Consider the following 20,112-nt stretch of genomic DNA (forward strand, 5'->3'; position numbering starts at 1 on the left):
CCTATACTCTGGAGACTTTGGGACAGTAGAACATTTGGGAAGGTAGATGATGTAATTATTTCTCACATGGGTGTTACTCTGTCAGTAGCACCTCTTATGTGATCTCTTACTATTCTAGTATTACTGAAGTAGCATGGGATTGACCTGTGTGACAGTGGTAACCAGAGTGCTGCAGTAACACAAGAACTGGCCCTAAAACGTCGGCCCTGTTCAGTCATCATGCTAAGCCATGATGGTTAGCATTTTTGAGCTAGCCATGTTGGCTTAGTGTGATGTCTGAACAGGTGTCTGTCCCAACCATGGTGGGTTATTAACCACAGACTAACCATGTTGACTGACCACTTGCTGCAAGATGGTTAGTGGGTTCTACCATGGCTTAGTGTAATGCCTGAACAGCCTCTGTGGTTAATTGATAGCTGCCATATCGCTCCGCGGCAAGAGTGGCCAAAGAAGGAATAGCCACCAAGCACCAAAATGGCTGACAGTGCAAAAGCTGCTGGGATGCCCATCTGGAGGACTGTGAGTTCCTGTGGGTGGGAGGGAGGTTAGAGAATGGTTAGTCTAACCATGTTGCAGAACTTGGTTACCTGTGAATGAGCAATCTCAATAGCAGGATAAAAGCTCTATGTGAAGGAGCCCTAGGCTATGTGTTTAAAATGTTTGTCATAGTTAAAATAACAAAAGCATAAAATACAAAAGCAGGGAGGAAACCCACAAATAGAAAGAATATATAATGTGAATAATTTATCCAGGAACATTTTCTTTTGTAGGATTTTGAGCTAAACAATGAACTGAAGATGAATGTTCTAAATCTGCTAGAAGAAGTTTTGAGAGACCCTGAACTTTTGCCACAAGAAAGAAAAGCTACAGCAAACATCTTGAGGTAAAGAGGTTCAATTAGTTTCATAGTATTATGAGAAACAAAAAATAGAAAGAAATAGTGTCTTACTTTAGCCATAGTGTGTTTATTTTCAAGGCCTCACGAAAAAGTGAAATGCAGTTGCATTTGTAATAATGATGTGCTGCTGCTAAACAATTTCCTTGAAGAGATAAACATTAAATCAGTTTTCTCCTAATGCTTTTGGTGATTGTAACAAAATGCAAGATGATATCCACTGACCCTCTGTTTACTTAGGGCATAATCCTATGCATGTTTAGTCAGAAAAAAGTCCTACAACTCCCACTTTTTGTCTTCTTTTGTTTTAATCCAAGCATAGGATTGGGCTGTTAATTCCTTTAAGTAGCACTTCCTTCTGTAACCTCTTGCAAGGGACACATACCAAGATTATACTCACATATTTGCTCCCCTATCTCCATTTGGGACCTTTTTGATCTCCCTCCTATCAGAATTTGGCTGCAGACTGAAATGATAATGAAATTCTAAACGTGTTACGTACAAGGCGCTTGAGAAGGCTAAATATCCCCAGTAGCTCACCTGATACAGTTCCTTACAGTATGCTAAGCAATTAGCAGCGAAAAGCAACTGTGTGTGGCAGTAGAAAGATCCAAGCAGATACTCTCCTCTACCATGTCCATCCCCCACCCCGAAGTTATGTAGTTTGGGACATACTAGATTTGTGTACTTCTGTACTTCCAAGCAGGACTGTACTGCCGGAAAGGTCTAAACGGGATCCACCTTACCTTCTGCTGACGGTGTTATTTTGTTATGCAGTTTTGTGTATACTTTACTCAGTGAGCTCTGAAAACTGAGGAGTGGTTCAGTAAATAGTTCCATATTATGATGCAGGTTCTCTAGCTTGTTCGAAATCTAAGTGTTCCTAGGAACAGAGGTTTCAGTCTTCCAGGGCTATCAATGTGGAAATTTTTCTGCACGTATTTGATAGAGTACTACAGGTAATACACTATTAGTTCTGAAAAAGCAGTTCTATATCTACTTATCCAGGAGTAAGTAGATATAGTTACCACTGAACTCAATAGGACTTATTTCTGAGTGCCCTATAACATCCCATGCATAGGGTTGTGCTGTTAGAAATTATTTCAAAGCAGCAGTGATAAAGTTTGCCATAGTTTTGTCTCAGAGTTTCGATGAAGTGCCCTTTTTGCTGAAATATTGTTTCTGGCTACAGAGATATTGGTTTGTATATGAAATATTTTGCCAATTGTTTATAGGGCACTCTCTCAGGAGGATCAAGATGACACCCACTTAAAAATAGAGGATATAATGCAGATGGTGAGTTCATCTAGATAAGCATTTGTCACATCTGTTTATATTTATGTAAATTAGGGTAAATAACTAGAAATGGTGTTCGGCTGGTTGCTCACTGCAGCCTTTGTAGTAAATTACTGTCTCTTTTATATTTGCATTTGATCACTCTGTGTTCAAATTGTTCAACAACAATTGTTAGAAATAGGTGAAAGGATAAGTATGCACATGAACCCTGGCTTGGTAGTAGGCTATGCAAAATATGGGCATTTCTTTTGAATATGCAGTAAAGGTCAGTTAGAATGGGGCATATCTCTCAATGGGCCCCTTGTGTATGGTCACTCCTGGTATCTTATTATGCAAATTGTTGGAAATTGCAGTGTCAATTTGCAAGTGAAAGCGCAAGCAAAAGCATATTAGAAAAAAAGACTCAGTGTGCTGCCTTAAACCACAGAGAAGTTATTTACATGGGGAAAGTATCAAATGAAGTTGAATTTGAAGCACAGAAAGACTTCATGCTAGGAAAGTAGATAGCTTTGCAATTACAGTATTTGCCAATCAAGGTGTAAAGTGCTTGATGTAACAGTGACAGCAAACTCCCAACTTTATTCGGTGCTCAAAACCCAGCACAGATAATTTAACCAATTAAGCTCTTCTTTTTCCATTCTACCCTAGGAACCTAGATGCTAAAGGTATCTTCCCACATTATGCATCTGTACATTAAGTGGGCTCTTTGGTCATCTTTGGTCATCCCTGCATAATTCAAGTCCTTTTACTGAAATCTTTATTCAGCTGAATATTTTATCACTCCTTCTAATAGTGAACTCAGGTGGTGAGTGGTGACAGGATTGTAGCCAAAATAGAGCCACTAAGAAACAAGAGGGAGGTATCAGCATGCTTGGGGATGGAGGGACCCTGGGATATGCAGAAGTACAAAAAACCTTTAAAAAAGTAAGGGGGCAACCAACCTCCAAGATAGCCTTGTGAGGTAGTATAGGCATACTACCTCCAGTATCAGTGGCAGTATGCCTATGTACACCAGTTGCTGGGAACTTGGGTGGGACAGTGCTGTTGCAGTCATATCCTGCATGTGGGTTTCCTATGGGCAGCTGGTTAGCCACTGTGTAAACAGAGTGCTGGACTAGATGGACCCTTGGTCTGATCCAGCATGGCTCTTCTTATGTTGTTATGACTGAGCTTGTTCAGTAGCCACCTATTCCTGACTCTCAGTTGGTAAAGAAACCAAAGACAGAAAACTGGGACAAGGGGGATGTAATGGCCTGCTGGAGATGGGCATGGCTGGCTGGCATTCTGAGCAGGAACACTCCTGTTAGGAGGCAAGGATTGTTGTTGTTCAGTTGTTAAGTCATGTCCGACCCTACGTGACCCCATGGACCATAGCACGCCAGGCCTTCCTGTCCTCCACTCTCTCCCGGAGTGTGCTCAAGTTCATATTCATTGCATCGGTGATGCTATCTAGCCATCTCATACTCTGCCGTCCCCTTCTCCTTTTGTCTTCAGTCTTTCCCAGCATCAGGGTCTTTTCCAGTGACTTTTCTCTTCGCATTAGGTGGCCAAAATATTTGAGCTTCAACTTCAGTATTTGTCCTTCCAATGAGCACTCAGGGTTGATTTCCTTTAGGATGGATTGATTTGACCTCCTTGCAGTCCAGGGGACTCGTAAGAGTCTTCTCCAGCACCACAGTTCGAAGGCATCAATTCTTCGGTGCTCAGCCTTCCTTATAGTCCAGCTCTCACAGCCATACATGACTACTGGGAAAACCATAGCTTTGATTATACGAACCTTTGTTGGCAAGGTGATGTCTCTGCTTCTTACTATGCTGTCTAGGTTTGCCATAGCTTTCCTCCCAAGGAGCAAGCGTCTTTTAATTTCATGGCTACAGTCACCATCTGCGGTGATCTTGGAGCCCAAGAAAATAAAATCTGTCACTGCTGCCATTTCTTCCCCTTCTATATGCCAGGAAGTGATGGGGTCAGATGCCATGATCTTAGTTTTTTTAACGTTGAGTTTTAGACCAGCTTTTGCACTCTCCACTTTCACCCTCAACAAGAGGCTCTTTAGATCCTCTTTGCTTTCTGCCATTAGGGTGGTATTGTCTGCATATCTGAGGTTGTTGAGAATTCTCCCGGCAATCTTAATTCCGACCTGTGATTCATCCAACCCGGCATTTCTCATGATGTACTCTGCATATAAGTTAAATAAGCAGGGCGACAATATGCAGCCTTGTTGTACTCCTTTCCCAATTTTGAACCACTCAGTTGTTCCATGTCCGGTTCTTACTGTTGCGTCTTTGGCCCTCGTACAGGTTTCTCAGGAGACAGGTAAGGTGGTCTGGTACTCCCATCTCTTTCAGAATTTTCCACAGTTTGTTGTGATCCACACAATCAAAGGCTTTAGCATAGTCAATGAAGCAGAAATAGACATTTTTCTGGAATTCTTTTGCTTTCTCCATGATCCAGCGAAAGTTGGCGATTTGATCTCTAGTTCCTCTGCCTCTTCAAAACCCAGCTTGTACTTCCGGTAGTTCTCGGTTCACATACTGCTGAAGCCTAGCTTGTAGGATTTTGAGCATCACCTTGCTGGCATGTGAAATGAGCGCAATTGTACGGTAGTTTGAACACTCTTTGGTGTCGCCCTTCTTTGGAAGTGGAATGTAAACTGACCTTTTCCAGTCTTGTGGCCACTGTTGAGTGTTCCAAATGTGTTGGCATATTGAATGCAGCACTTTAACAGCATCATCTTTTAGGATTTTAAATAGCTCGGCTGGAATACTGTCATCTCCGCTAGCTTTGTTGTTAGTAATGCTTCCTAAGGTCCACTTGACTTCACTCTCGAGGATGTCCGGCTCAAGTTCATGGCTCTCTAGGATGTCTGCACTATCATGGCTATCAGGGACATTAAGATCTTTCCTGTATAGTTCTTTGTGTATTCTTTCCACCTCTTCTTAATCTCATCTGCTCCTCTGAGGTCCCTGCCTTCTTTGTCCTTTATCATGCCCATCTTTGCACAAAATGTTCCTTTGATATCTCTGATTTTCTTGAAGAGATCTTTGGTCTTTCCCATTCTATTGTTTTCCTTGATTTCTTTGCATTGTTCATTTAAGAAGACCTTCTTGTCTCTCCTTTCCATTCTCTGGAAATCTGCATTCAGTTGGGTATATCTTCCCCTTTCTCCCTTGCTTCTCACTTCCCTTCTTTCCTCAGCTACTTGTAAAGCCTCATCACACAGGCAGCCACTTTGCTTTCTTGCATTCCTTTTTCTTTGGGATGGATTTAGTTGCTGCCTCCTGAACAATGTTACACACCTCCGTCCATAGTTCCTAAGGCACTCTGTCTATCAGGTCTAATCCCTTAAATATATTCCTCACCTCCACTGTATATTCATAAGAGATATGATTTAGGTCATACCAGAATGGTTTAGTGGTTTTCTCTACGTTCTTCAATTTAAGCCAAAATTTTGCAATAAGAAGTTCATGATCTGAGCCACACTCAGCTCCAGGTCTTCTTTTTACTGACTGTATAGAGCTTCTCCATCTTTGGCTGCAAAGGACATAATCAATCTGATTTTGATATTGACCATCTGGTGATGTCCATGTGTAGAGTCGCCTCTTGTGCTGTTGGAAAAGAATGTTTGCTATGATCAGCATGTTCTCTTGGCAAAACTCTATTAGCCTTTGTCCTGCTTCATTTTGTCCACCAAGGCCATGCTTGCCTGTTATCTCAGTTATTTCTTGACTTCCTACTTTAGCATTCCAATCCCCTATGATGAAGAGGACATCTTTTTTGGTGTTAGTTCTAGAAAGTGTTGTAGGTCTTCATAGAACCGATCAACCTCAGAGGAGGCAAGGATACCTTGTAACATTTTGTTGTAGGCCTCACTTGTGATTTACTGGTAGCCATTGAAAACACGGAAAATGCTCTAAGCACCATAAAGAATACGGACCACACAGTCCCAACACAAGTGGGACTATTCATACAGTCTCCATTCTGTATCAGAAAGCATATTAATCTCATTTTACAGATGGAAAAGCATAGAAAGAAGAAGACAAATGTCAGGGTCCTGCAGAAACCATTTTATTTACAAAAGCCACTGAAACAGGGGTCTCCAACATGGCACCTGCAGGGCCCTCCAGTTGTGCCTGCAAAGGGGTCCCCAACGTGACGCCCATGGGCACCTGCAAAGTTTGTTTAATCCCCCCTTTTCAATATACGCACATGGATTTGAATATATTCCTAGCAATGAATACATATGAAATGCCTATATATATGAAAATATAACTTTCTAGCAATTTTACATAGCCTTACTATTTCTCCCCTTGCAGCCCCTTTCCTTGCTATTCTTCTCTCTTCCCTGTCCCTAGCTGGCTTCTTTCTCTCTCTTCCCAGCAGCCATTATGTGACCAGCCACATCCTCCATAGCAGCTATTTTGTAGTGGTACCCACAGCAGTTTCTCAAATTCCCAAATGTGCCCACACATCCAAAAAGGTTGGGGAGCCCTGCGCTAAAACACAGTGCTCCAGACACACAAGCTAATATCCAGACAAAGGGTGCAATCAAGTTAGTTATATGGGCATTAGCTTAACTCTCTTGTTGAAATTTGGAATCCAATTTTGGCTATCGTAAGGTCTTTTGAATTTGTTTAATGCTGATATGTTTTAAAGGATATTTGTATGATCAGTGTTCAGAACTACAAGTGGATGTTATTTCTAATCATATACTTCCAGCAAAAATATTGCAGCACTGTAAGAAGCTTTACTTTTCTCATAATAAGCAAACATTTTAGAAACTGCAAGGATGTTAACATTTTGCAAGGGAAAGAACAGTTTATTGACTGATGGAAAGTACTGGAGAAGTTTGTCAACTTGGGCAAAAACAATCACCAAGGAAGATGTGTTTTCAAATGAATTTTATGTATGAAATAAGCTTTTTATTTCTGTTGAAATCAGTTCAACAAGTACTTGACTTGGCAACTTGGCAACAAACAGTCACAAAATGTATACATATAAACAATAGATGAAGACTTAACAGTAGTATGATATACAAGCAGAGTAAGGTACTGAACTTAGAAACATATGGGGGTACTGAACTTAGAAACATATTTTGAGCCAAAAAGGAGAGAAATGTCTCAGGATGCAAATATTTTATTTGTGGAATGCCCATTGCACAATTGGGGTTGAAAGCCCCAATGAAATCTATCTCACCCAACCTTAGAGAAATACCACAAACCTTATATAGGTGATATCTGACACATCAAAAGATTAGTTACATCTACAAACCTACCCTCCCCCCACCCCGAAACATGTTGAAGAAATTGTAATGCCACTGGTACATACCTACACATGTGTGATCTTATAATGTTATGAATGAGGGAGGTAGTTGAAGAAGTAAGCAAAATAGCAGGACAACGCATTGATCTGTCACTGATATTAGGACTGTCAATCTATGAAAGCAACAATAAAACACATATATAAAGATGTACTGATATTCTTTTGGGTGGCAACTAGAATGGAGATTGCTGCAAAGTGGAAGAACAATCAAAGACTTAATCAGTGGAAAAACAGGCCATGAATGATTACACTTAGTGAAAAATTAACTAAGATAGTCAGAGCCTCTACAAACTGTCAGTGTAAAGGCAACTTCTGTGAAATATGACCTAAGTATATAATTTATATGATACAACGCAAAGAGAGAGTCCAACCACCAGAAACACAGAGACATTTGTGGAAGGACCTGTTAGGCTGACATTGACAAATGGCTGTTATTTAAGGAACTATAAAGAGACATATTGAAGCATGGCTGGCTACTCATAAAATGTACAAATGGATCAGTTGCACTAATGAACTCACTATATCCCCATGGAGTTGTGATTAAGAAGGTTGTTAAATGGGTTACATTATTGTTAAATGAATTATTCTGTTTTTTTTGTTTTTTTTCAAAACGAATACAAATATTTTTTAAAGTTCTTAACGTTGGTTGAATTGTGTCTGAAGTGACTATTCCTCTTCCCCTTGTTACGTTATTTTTCTCTTACTCATTCTTCTTCTACAAATGATAGGAACTGGGCAGCAAAATTGACAGAAAAGTCATTAATCTAACATGGTATGAAACAAACTAGAACAACTGAAATTGCCGTTTTTATCCATTGTGTGCTTCTTTGCTTACAGTTAGAGTGCCCAAAACCAGAGTGCTTTGAAACTTTATCGGCCATGGAGCTTGCTGAACAAATAACTCTCTTAGATCACATTGTTTTCAGAAGCATACCCTATGAGTAAGTGATTTTCCAATAATTATTATCAAAGTGAAAATATTTTGGAAGTCAAGTTTTGGATGATGCAGTGATTCACACTAGTGACAGGCCTATGAAAAGAACTTGAATGCATAATAGTTAGAGCTGTGTTTGTACTGCTTAAGATCTATGATAGCATAAACAGACTATGAAAGACTAACATCAAAGTGCTGAGTGCACACCAGTTCTGTTACAGTTCTTTGTGAGCAGGATGCAGTTCATTTCCTGAAGAGGCCAACATATCTGTATATATTACAGCTCCAAAGAACATCTGACAAGAATGTTCCCTGCTTGCTGTCAGTTCAGGAAGTCTGTACAATTGAGAACAAGGCCAGTAAAGGCTGAGCATATAATGCATATATACCTCCTTTTGAACAGAGGGTGATACTACCTTAGTAGGAGTTCTCTGCTTATTTGGGGATGGTGGATACAAACAAGATACATGAAAACTCTACTACTCACACAATTTTCATAGGTATAATCTCTTTTATTAGACTAATGGGACTAGAATGTATCATTGGGGCTCTAAAGGAGACTTGCAACTTGCCTTCTAAGTTTTCCTGTTTCAAAGAGTTCTTTGAAGAAGGCCTACCAAAGAAGAGCTGGACACTGAGTTATTAAAGTTGGCCACAGCTTTAATAAAGTTATTGGAAAAGGCTTTGGGGTATATAACCAGTTCATTCCTTTCAAACAGGAAAGACTCCACTGTGTGCTGAATCTATGTAAAAGGGCGGGCTAGGACAGCTAGCATGGGGGTTAGGCCTCTCTTCCAGAGCTGGGAGGCAGTCTCCAAAACAAATGAAATGGAAATAAATAATATTTTAGTCTGAATTTTCTGTTTCTTCTTTTGTTCTCTTCTTTCTCATTTTCCAGAGAGTTCCTTGGGCAGGGTTGGATGAAATTGGATAAAAATGAAAGGACACCTTATATTATGAAAACCAGCCAACACTTTAATGATGTAAGTTGTCATAAAAACAGGGAATACTTTCAAAGCATACAAGAACTCTGGATTAAAAATGTGTCATCGTTTTCATGACTTACCATAAACCCAGAGCATTACATTTTCCTGAACAGCTAGTCAGCTATTTGGTGGTAGCAGCAGTTTAAAAATTTGGAACCTCTGGAAATTTGTTGAAATCTGCAAGCAGTGGCAGAAGAAATTAAGTTATGCCTTTATTTAATAAAGACAAACTAAAACAATACAGTTTCTGTTTCATATCATTTAGTTTATTGATTTCTGCTTAGAAATCAGAAGTTTCTAAGCTTAGAAGCTAAGCCCCTTAGTTCTTGTCCTTAGGACACAACTGAGAGCCATTGCCAACAGCAACATTACCTGGTGGATATTCTGCTTTTACCATCTGTCCCATAATTCACTTGCTCTTTTCCTATTTCCTTTAGCCATTTTTGAAATGTATGTTTTCTTAGCCTTGCTTGCTAAAAGACTGTCATCTTTCATTTCATTTATGCTGTTTAACTCTCTCTTGTAAATGCAAACATTTTAAGGACTACTTCTTTGACCTAGATGAGCAACCTTGTTGCCTCCCAAATTATGAATTATACTGATGTTGGCTCACGTGCTAATGCGATTGAGAAATGGGTAGCAGTGGCAGACATCTGCCGATGTCTGCACAACTACAATGGTGTGCTTGAAATCACATCAGCCTTGAACAGAAGTGCAATCTACAGACTGAAAAAAACATGGGCTAAAGTTTCCAGACAGGTAAGTAATCTGTATTTATTGACACATTTCACAAAATTGCTTATCTAAATGAGTGAGATATGTTCTTACTAGAAATATTTGGTAGCTTTCCATAGTTCAGGATGATGCAACTGCATCAGGAGAAAGTCCACATTTTAAACATCAAGAACCAGACCAGACTTATCATGAGGCAACTTGGAGCATTATGTGATACATTCAAGGGAGGACACTTTTTCCTTCTCTCCCTGGCGTCCATTTCTTTTTTGTTAAAAATGACACACATTTAATAGTTCACCTGCTTTATTACTTCAGGAGTCTGCTGTCATGACCCTGGTTCTGAGGCTCTGCATTACCCTGAGGAGGACTCAGATTCAGATGGGTCACAGGTAACCCCACTTCAGGGTGAGCCCTCAGCACCCCCTTCTATACCATCCCGGACAGAGGATATTGCTGTCTTATCATCTGACTCTGAGGATGACTCTTCCGCAGCTTCTCCAGTCCTTCAGCCACATAGGAGCATGAGACTGTAGAAACTGACAGTGGCCCTTTAAGAACCTCAGTCAGTATCCAGCAGTGGTACAGCCACTGAAAGACTGCCAGCCTTCTTAAGGCCTTTGCTGGAACAACATCTCCTTAAGAGAGAACTCTCCAGTCGTACTTCATGCAATGCACTCTCCAAGGTCCTGCGTTGACTACTGCCTTGCTTAGTGTGACCCAGAACAGTCATTGAATGCTGTGGTGTGGACAACTTCCCCCTGAGCCTCTCGACTTGCCAGAACATCTACTTACCAAACACCAGCAAATATTCAGCATAGTTTTCAGTCAGGAAAAGACAGAGCAAATTAACAAATACCCCCAAAAGGCAAGGAGTTAAGGTAGATGGGCAGGTAATTCTAGCAAACAGTAAGAACTCAGGTATACAACATTCCTTCTGAATGCAAGGTCAGGTGGTTTGACATTGTGAAGCAAAATAGGCCCACCCAAAAATAAGATTTCTACATATTCATGGAACTCTCCAGTTAGTCGGAAACATACACATTTGTAAATTAAAAGAAAAATAATGCTTTAAAAAACTTCAAAACAGCCTGACAAGAACTTGCAACTTCTAGTAAATGTGAAATGTTAATGTGGCAGCTGAAGAGAAAAAGGAATGAAAACTGGAGGTGGGGATGGAGAGAAGGAGGAGGAATTGGCCTGCTCAAGCCCCAAACAGTTTGCTTGCTTGCTTGCTTTATGTGTTATTTACATTACTTTTTAAATGCCACATAACCCCCCTCCCAAGGCAGTTTACAAACAAAATCATAGAACAATAAAAACATATAATATAAATAATTAAAGCAGCAACACTAAAACATAAAATAAAATGTACCCTGGAGTGGAGTGGGAGGACTACAGGTTTGGGGGTATGTGTATTGTGAGGTTAAATAACCGCTCCTGCCTGTACCATGTAGGGATGTTTCAGGAGAAACGAAAGGAAAAAGGTCTCCTTTTCCCTTTCCAACTCTTCAGAACACTCCTCCCCTGCCCCATATCCCATATAGCAGGCTTCCCAAAGGTGGTTCTCTCAAGATGTTCTTTTCAACCCCCAGTATTCCTGACCATTGGCCATGCTGGATGGGGCTGATGGGAGCTGAAGTCCAAAACACCTAGAAGGCACCAGGCTGGGGAAGGCTGCCATATAGCATCCCTAATCCATACCCTCTTAGTGCTATAGGAACAAAGAGAGCTCCATAATACCAGATCAGACTATTTGTCCATCTAGCTCAGTATTCTCTATTCCAGCCTTTCCTAATCTGATACCCTGCAGAAATGTTGGACTACATCTCCCTTCAGCTCCACCCAGCATAGCTGGTGTGCTGGCTGGGGATTATGGGAGTGGTCATCCAACACATCTGGAGGGCATCAGGTTGAGGATGCCCTCCCCAATCTCTCTCTCTCTCTCTCTCTCTCACACACACACACACACTTCATCTACTTTTATCTGTTCCTGCTGTTGCACTCCCCCTGAAAGACCAATTGCATAGTCTGGGAGTCCTCCTGGACTCTGTACTAACTGGGGAAGCCCACGTAGCTGCGGTATCCAGGAGTGTGTTTTACCAGCTTAGGCTGGTACGCCAGCTGCGGCCCTATCTGGAGAGGACGGACCTTGCCTCAGTTATCCATGCTGGACTACTGTAATGCACTATACATTGGACTGCCTTTGGAGATGGTCCAGAAACTTCAGCTGGTGCAAAATACGGCCGCCTGAGTGTTGGTGGGGGGCAAGGCGATTAGATCATATAATGCCTATACTGTGCTAGCTGCATTGGTTACCGGTGTGTTTCCAAGCCCAGTTCAAAGTGCTGGTTTTGACTGTTAAAGCCTTAAATGGTTTGAGACCAAATTACTTGAAGGGCCACCTTCACCCATATCAGTCTGCCCACACTTTAAGATCAGCAACAGAGGCCCTTCTCATTTGCCCACCTGTGAGAGCAGTTAGGTGGGCAACCACATGAGAGAGGGCCTTTTCTGCAGTGGCCCCACACCTCTGGAATAAGTTGCCATCAGAGGTCCACCATACCCCATCATTGCAGGCTTTTAAGAAGGACATGAAACCCTAATACTGTACTCTGGCCTTCTCCAGATTATGTTTTATTGGACCGGGTTGTAGCTGCAGTTTTCTGTTTTAAATTTTATTTTATGCCAGTGTTGTTTTTTTAGAGTATTTGGTGCTGTTGCTGTTTCTACTGTTTTTATTGTTGTATTAATGCATTGGTTTTTATCATGTATTTTTATCATTGTCATACACCGCCTTGGGAGGCTCTTGCCCTGAAAGGCAGCCAAGAAATATTTTAAATAAATAAAATTAATTCAGAAATGCAAAAATGTCCACAGCCTACTCAAAGAGCAGATGAAAGTACTTTCATCTGTAAGAGCAAAATTTTCACCAGAAGTAGGGTATTAAAATATTTTAAATGAGCTACAGTTGCCGCAAGACAATTCTCATTGCCTTTCAACCTGTGCCAGTGTGGTATAATGGATAAAATGGTGGACATGTTGAACATGGACTCAAGTTCAAACCTTGATGCAGAGCAGAACTACACATTTCTCGAACAAGTGTTTGCTGGTTAATTGTGATAATGCAAGGGTGGAGTGGGGTATTTCCAGGAGAGAATTGGCAGGTTGGAGGGGATGCTTATCCCTTCCCCACCCCTACAAATTCTCCCTCACAACCCCCAGTCTCCCAAGGCCTTTATTTCTCCAGTTCCCTGTCTAGTAACCATCTGCATCTCCTCATTTGGCAGGGCATCCAGATGCGTGTGGGAGACCTGAGAGAGCTTCAGTGCATAAGGGGCCCTTTTCTGCACCATTAAACAGGAAATGCTGAATAGTAGTATATTTAGCCTTATGATTTTTGAACTCTCTTGGTTAACATTAAGCATGTGTGCTGGGTACTTCACTATAACCTAACAGGACCACTTTAAATATTATTCTAGCCATGAACAATGTGCTTACTTATGTATATGTTCCAATGGAGCATTATCACACCTGTGGCACTTATGGACAGGCCAAAGATAGCAATCATGTGCTTGTATGGGGTTTTGCATGTGGTACACACATTTAAACAAATTGGCAGCTGCGTAGAATATTTGCATGGGTAAATGCTTTCCCCCTGGCCAGCATCTTATTTTAGTTGGGCTACGTTTAACTAAAGACTGTCTAGTCTACGTTTAACTAAAGTTTGTCTAGTCTCATTCTTGCCTATAGTACAACACATTTATTTGAAGCCAACTTGTGTTTAAGAAGTGCTTTCTGGATCTGATTAGTACTGTACTCCATTTCACTAGGAGGAGTGACTCTAATTTGTTCTCTTTGTAGACTAAAGCTCTCATGGATAAACTTCAGAAGACCATATCATCTGAGGGAAGATTTAAAAATCTCAGAGAAACGCTCAAGAAGTATGTCTCAGTTTATTACATTTTGCTGTGAATATTGGATAGTTCTGAAGAGAAATCTTCACTTAGCTTCTATAACGGAAATAATATTGTACTATTATGAAATCATCTCTTCAATGCAATTTTCATGGAGTTCAGTCCCAATGCATTATTGAATGAACACTACAGTCATTATCCTGTATACATCTTTATAGTGTCTCTGTTGAAATGCCAAGACATACTAAACTATTATTCTGTACATAATGCTTCCTGCTAAAACTGATAAACTTTTCCAATAAATGTGTGGCCACCTTCATATTTAAAAACTGTCCACTCTGTGTGGTATTTGAGATTTGTATACTCAAGGAGAGTTCAGAGTTGCTTCTACAGAATTATCATTCTACGGTGGAGGTTTTGCGTACAATCTCTACCAAGTACTGCTGCTATGCAACCTTAGTTCCTTTTAATGGGAGTTTGTATTGCACTAAAATGAGTGGATGCTGTGCATAGAAATGCCTGGCCAATTGTGCAAGTGCTAATGTACTTCTTAGATATACAGGGCAGTATCCAGCAGTATCATTTTGCAAACTCAAATAGCACTAGCGGAGCTCCACCTAATCTTTTTCTTGCTTAAGCAATTGCCCATTATGCTTATGCATCCCGTTGTGCAAATAGTTGCACAACGGGATGCACAAGGGGTATATTGAACCTGTTTCACAAGGGTTGCGCAAGTGGAATGCGCAACCGGTTGCACAAGAGTTATGCGCAACGGATTGCGCAAATGTAATGCACAACTGCTTGTGCAGTCACTTGTGCAACCCTGCTTGTGCAAACATAATTTTAGTTGGATTCTCCTCTTGCACATAGTTCGGAACCTAGTTTCCACTAGCACAAGATCATTTACACTAATAGAATGACACAGTTGCATACTGCCCACAAAGATTAAAGTCCAAACTGACTTACTCTGTGATCACATGGCATTACAGTGAGCATGGACCAAGCCATTTCGATCAGTTCTGTTCTGTTTCTGTTATTTTATTTTTATTTATTTATTAAATTTATTAATCACCCATCTGGCCGGTTTTTTATTTTATTTATTTTATTATTTAAAAGATTTACAGGCTGCCTTTTAGGGAAAATACTCCCAAGGCTGTATACAAAATTAAAACCATAAAACACAAGAAGATAATGATAAACAATAATAAGAATAAAATATCGGAATTTTAACAATAAAACCCAGCTAGCAACACAATGGCACCCAATAAACTAGCTCAGTTATAAGCCAAGGTGAAAAGGTAAGCCTTCAGGGCCTGCTTGAAGGCCTATAATAATGGGGTGTAGCGGATTAGGACAGAGTTCCACAAGCAGAAAGCCACTTCCGAATTATGCCCACTACACTTTCTGGACAGGCTCTGTAGACATAGGAGGTGCACTTTTCTTCTCCTGCATAGACACACACACTCACTGCTTCCCTGCAATTATTTATCAGAGACTTGTCTGGTGGGCATGCAAGAGAGGACCCTCTTGGTGTCTGCTCCCAGCCTCTGGAACTCTCTGCCAAGAGAGGCTAGGTTGGCCCCCTCTCTGTTTTCTGGCAGGCAAAGATGTTTTATTTAAGCAGGCCTCTGGCATGTAAGCTGCTCTGTTGTTGAAGGGATTTTTAATTGGTTTTATGCTTTTATAGTTGTGTTTTAAATTGTGTTTTTATGGATCTGTTTTTAGGTTATGCTTTAATTCATATTTTCTTTTTAACCTATATTTTATTACTGTTAACCTTGAAAAGCCATTTTGGGCAGAAATTAAATTAATAAATAAATTAAATAAATAAATTGGAATATAAATTAAATTAATAAATAAAATTTAAAGTCAGCCATTTAAGACAGCATGTCAGATCTGTTACTTATGAAAGTAATGACAATTCAGCTATGCTTGCTTACATGAATTCAAGCTTAATAAGTACAAAGTTTTCTAAGACTGTAGTCCTATGCCACCATATCAGGGAGTAAATCCCATTAGACACAGTGGAACTTGCTTCCAAGTAAACATGTATAGCATTAGTCTGCATGTTATTTAAAAGGGTCAGGAGTTTGTAGTGCAAAAGATAAAATAGCCCACATATATCACACAACAGTAAAAGTTAATGTTTCTTGTCATGCAGTTGTAATCCCCCTTCAGTGCCATATCTTGGGATGTACTTGACAGACCTGGCATTTATTGAAGAAGGAACACCAAACTTTACTGAAGAAGGCCTTGTCAACTTTTCTAAAATGCGAATGGTAATTCTTTCTGCAGGTTGTTTGTTTGTTTTTTGCAAGAATTTATTATTAGCTGTATATGATTGCATCTCAAGGTTTATTATTAGAAGGAATTAGGAAGCAATTGTATCCAGGGTCAATGTTCTATCACCACCTGCTGGCAGATTTTGGAGTATCAGTACTCCAGTTATTATATGTACACACTTTCTGTTTGTACAAAAGAAAGTTGGAGATGAGCCGCTAACTCAGCTATTTTACAAATAATGAAATGTAGACAATGCACCAACCCAAATATCATACTTGCTTAAACAGCATTAGCCACTTGTGAGGAGCATGTTTATTTTCTAGAAAGCAAAAATGGCTGCAATCCTGTACACGCTTACCTGAAAATAACTCTAATTGAATTTGAGCAGAGGCTAGTTTTGGGGAAGTATTGAATCCATTTTTCTTGCTGTCTTTTGTGACACCTAATGAGATAGAAAATACAGTAGTGTAAAGGGGAAAATGGCAATATGGCCCAAGTAAGGCTGAGTCTAAATTGCGAATCGGAAAATTGTTGCTGTCTAGGCCCTTAAAAAAGTATTTGTTCTAGGATGAGTTCATTTCATCTTTAGATCTAGTGCAGTTAGTGGTTTGGATCCTACGTTACTCCTCTGTTCACAAAAGGGTGTGTGTGTGTGTGATCACCACTGACTGCCCCTCCATCTGCAGACCCCTCCAACTTATCCAACACCATTCCCAGGATCCCCCAGCTCCCAGGAACAGATTTTTGGAGGGTGCAAATAGCTGCAAAAGAAAGGAGAAGGCAGGAAAGCTCCATTTTGTGAACAGAGAGCTATGGCTATTAGACAGTATAGAAATGCAATAAATAAATAAACACTGTTCCATACACAGAGGGAAAGTTAGATCCAAGCCAATATGAATAAAATAAAACAAGATAATCTTATTCTTATTTGTTTCTTCAACAGATATCACACATTATCAGAGAGATACGCCAGTTCCAACAGACTTCCTATCGCATAGAACATCAACAAAAGGTACTTCCATCTCTCCTTTTGTAGCAATATCAAGTTTCGGTGGTGTGATAGTAAATGCCGTATCACATTTTCCATTAATGAGACAGGACTAAGTTTGTGAGTCAAAGTTAAATTCGGCATTCAACCAAATTTTGTTAAATTCAACAAATAAATAACAAATATCATTTGTTTTCCCTGAATAGCAGACAAGGGGTGTCTCTACATGAGCAATTTATTGACACTTGTGATTGGTCACTCACAGAAGTTTGCGGGTCCTTTACATCAACCTCCAGGATGTCTCCCACACCTTTTCCCGTTTATCCCACTTTCAGAAAGATTGGAGATAAGCTGGAATACTTTTTAAAAACGCAGGATATTGGCAGTGTGAAATGCCAGCATAGTGCTATGAACTTGCTCAAACCATGTGTCTGCCATGTAAATGCTTGAGCACATTTCTCAGTCGGAGAGAGAGGAGGGTAAAATGCCTCCCTGCAATAGAGACAGATCTGATCCACCACCCCACCAAGCTCAGAATCCACGTTCTCTGTTGATTCAGAGCACCCCATTAAGTTCAGTGGGGCTTACTTCCAAGTAAGTGTGCTGTGAGTTGCAGATTTGCAGCGGTCTTACGTCTACTCAAAAGTAAGTCATAGTTTTCCTGGGGGTTGCAAGGAAATCGTATAGCACAAGTTAAGTGATGAAAACAAGACTCCCCTGCTCCTTTGCACACATTCCAGGGAGGGAGGGAGGTGCTCCCTGGATTGAAACCATGTGTCTGCCGTGTAAAGGAGCACCTCCTAATCCTGCAAAGAAACTGAAAGCAGAAGGCCCTGGTAAGGATGCATTTTTTGTGTGTGGGGTTTTTTTTTTGCTAATGTAGAGATACCCAAGGAATCCTTCCTTGTCTGTTATCGAGGGGAGGAGCTGTAGGACAGTAGTAAAGCACATGCTTTGCATGCAAAAGTTCCCAGAATCGATGCCAGTATCTCTGGGTAGGGCTAAGAGTCATCTGACATCATATTTTCACACCTCTGCATTGATAAAGCACACTTATGCCTTTTCAAAATAAACACCCTTCTCTCAGCTCTCTTACTTACAAGAAAGAGAGTTGAAATGTTTCATTTAGAAAGACATTGCACTTCAGCTCAAGGATTTATATGGTCTTTCTAGTGTTACATAACAACTGTTTCCTCCTGTTGTTCTTCCAGGTCACGCAGTACTTACTTGACAAGAGTCTCATCATAGATGAAGATACTTTGTATGAACTATCCCTAAAAATTGAACCGAGACTGCCTGCCTGAGAAATCAGTCTTGCCCTTTAATCTACAGAGAACTTTAGTGTAATGGAAAAATTATGCATGGCATGCCCCTACAGAATGCAAGGGGGGAAAGCTGAGAATTCAAGTTCCCTTTTCCATTAAGGGACACAGAGCCTCACAGAGATTTCTTTTCAGGCACAGAGAAGCAGCTGTTGGAAGTGAAAGACAAAATGCCAGAGACACGGGTTCAATGGTTATTGCTTTGCAAAGATAACATTTCATGGAAGAGAGACTGGGAGCTAATGAAGAACAGACAAAATGGCTGTAATAAACATAGTGAACCAGGCAATAAGGGGGGCGAAAGGAAGTATAGGTACCATAGTCCACTAGACTTCAATACATGAGTAAATGCCATTGTAGAGAGAGAAGCTTTGCCTATCCTTACTTAGATACAGCTCATGACCCACATGAGTATGCAAGAATCTACATATTTTGATCCAATTTGCATTTTATCACATCTATTCTAAACAATAGGCTTTTAAGAATAATATCTGTAGAGACAACCTTATAATATTTAGCATCATTGAGACAACTGCATTTGCCGTCTAAAGCATTCATTTTAATTGAAAATGTTTCGTAAATTTTATATATATATATATATATATATATATATACACACACACACACATACACACACACACACTTTTTCCAAAATTGTCAGAAAGCTGAGGGACATAGGTGTGATGTATTAAAAATTAGCTTAATATTGTAAATACACTTTTCCTTTTCTATAAATATGATGAGGTGATCTAGGATGCAAATTAATTAAAACTGTCCTGCATGGTTGCTGGATATATAAGCTTTGGTGGGACTTAGGTTTTGTGGAAAAAGGTGACCCTATAGTAGATGATAGCTTTTCTACATGAGGCATTTATTGTGCACTTATCATTGCCCACTCATGGTTGTTTACAGGTTTTTTAGACAATGTTGTGACCCTCTAGTTTCCCTTCTGTTTTCAAACAGCACTTTTGGCAAGTTTTATTAGAACAGGGAAAATGGGGTATTATTTCTGAAAGTGAAAGAAAATACTGTTTCCATTTGTGTATTTGCGCTATCTCACTATACTACAGTGCCACCTAGAGGTTATGTAGCAGAAAAGCAGGAAAGGAAATGCTCTTTGTGTAGTGCTCAGATCTCAATTCTTTAACAAAACCGAAAGTAGATGTAGCTGATTAACAGTCTTGTACAGAAAAGCCCAAATTCCTTTGATATTTTACATTTTGTTTTGGCAATACTTGAGTTATTCCTATAACATTTGTTAAAAATATATGCCCCAGTTCAGAGTGTCATATGTGTTCCTGTGCACATGCAGAACACCTTAGTTGATGAGTAGGCATTCTCCATTCACTTTGGAAAGCAATTCCAATAAAATATCCCAGTGTGAGCACTGAGCTTCCCCTTCCACTGAAACCATTTGTGTAAAACTTGTCCCTCCAT

At 40.1% G+C, this 20,112-nt stretch overlaps 1 protein-coding gene across 2 annotated transcripts in view; it reads left to right on the forward strand.

The window, feature by feature from the left end:
• RASGRF2 (Ras protein specific guanine nucleotide releasing factor 2) overlaps positions 1-18,657 on the forward strand; it is a 164,501-nt gene extending 145,844 nt beyond the window's left edge. For both annotated transcript variants that reach the window (XM_084832076.1, XM_084832077.1), the window contains exons 19-27: positions 771-883; positions 2,131-2,191; positions 8,351-8,454; positions 9,346-9,430; positions 9,995-10,192; positions 14,030-14,109; positions 16,244-16,361; positions 17,309-17,377; positions 18,565-18,657. In XM_084832076.1, the coding sequence (XP_084688202.1) occupies positions 771-883; positions 2,131-2,191; positions 8,351-8,454; positions 9,346-9,430; positions 9,995-10,192; positions 14,030-14,109; positions 16,244-16,361; positions 17,309-17,377; positions 18,565-18,657 (921 nt within the window). The remainder of the gene's footprint in view (positions 1-770; positions 884-2,130; positions 2,192-8,350; positions 8,455-9,345; positions 9,431-9,994; positions 10,193-14,029; positions 14,110-16,243; positions 16,362-17,308; positions 17,378-18,564) is intronic.
• Positions 18,658-20,112: the final 1,455 nt, after the last annotated feature.

This window comes from Heloderma suspectum, chromosome 2 (genome assembly GCF_057233095.1).
Source record: "Heloderma suspectum isolate Gila_16-S chromosome 2, 16-S_ref, whole genome shotgun sequence".
NCBI lineage: Eukaryota > Metazoa > Chordata > Lepidosauria > Squamata > Helodermatidae > Heloderma > Heloderma suspectum.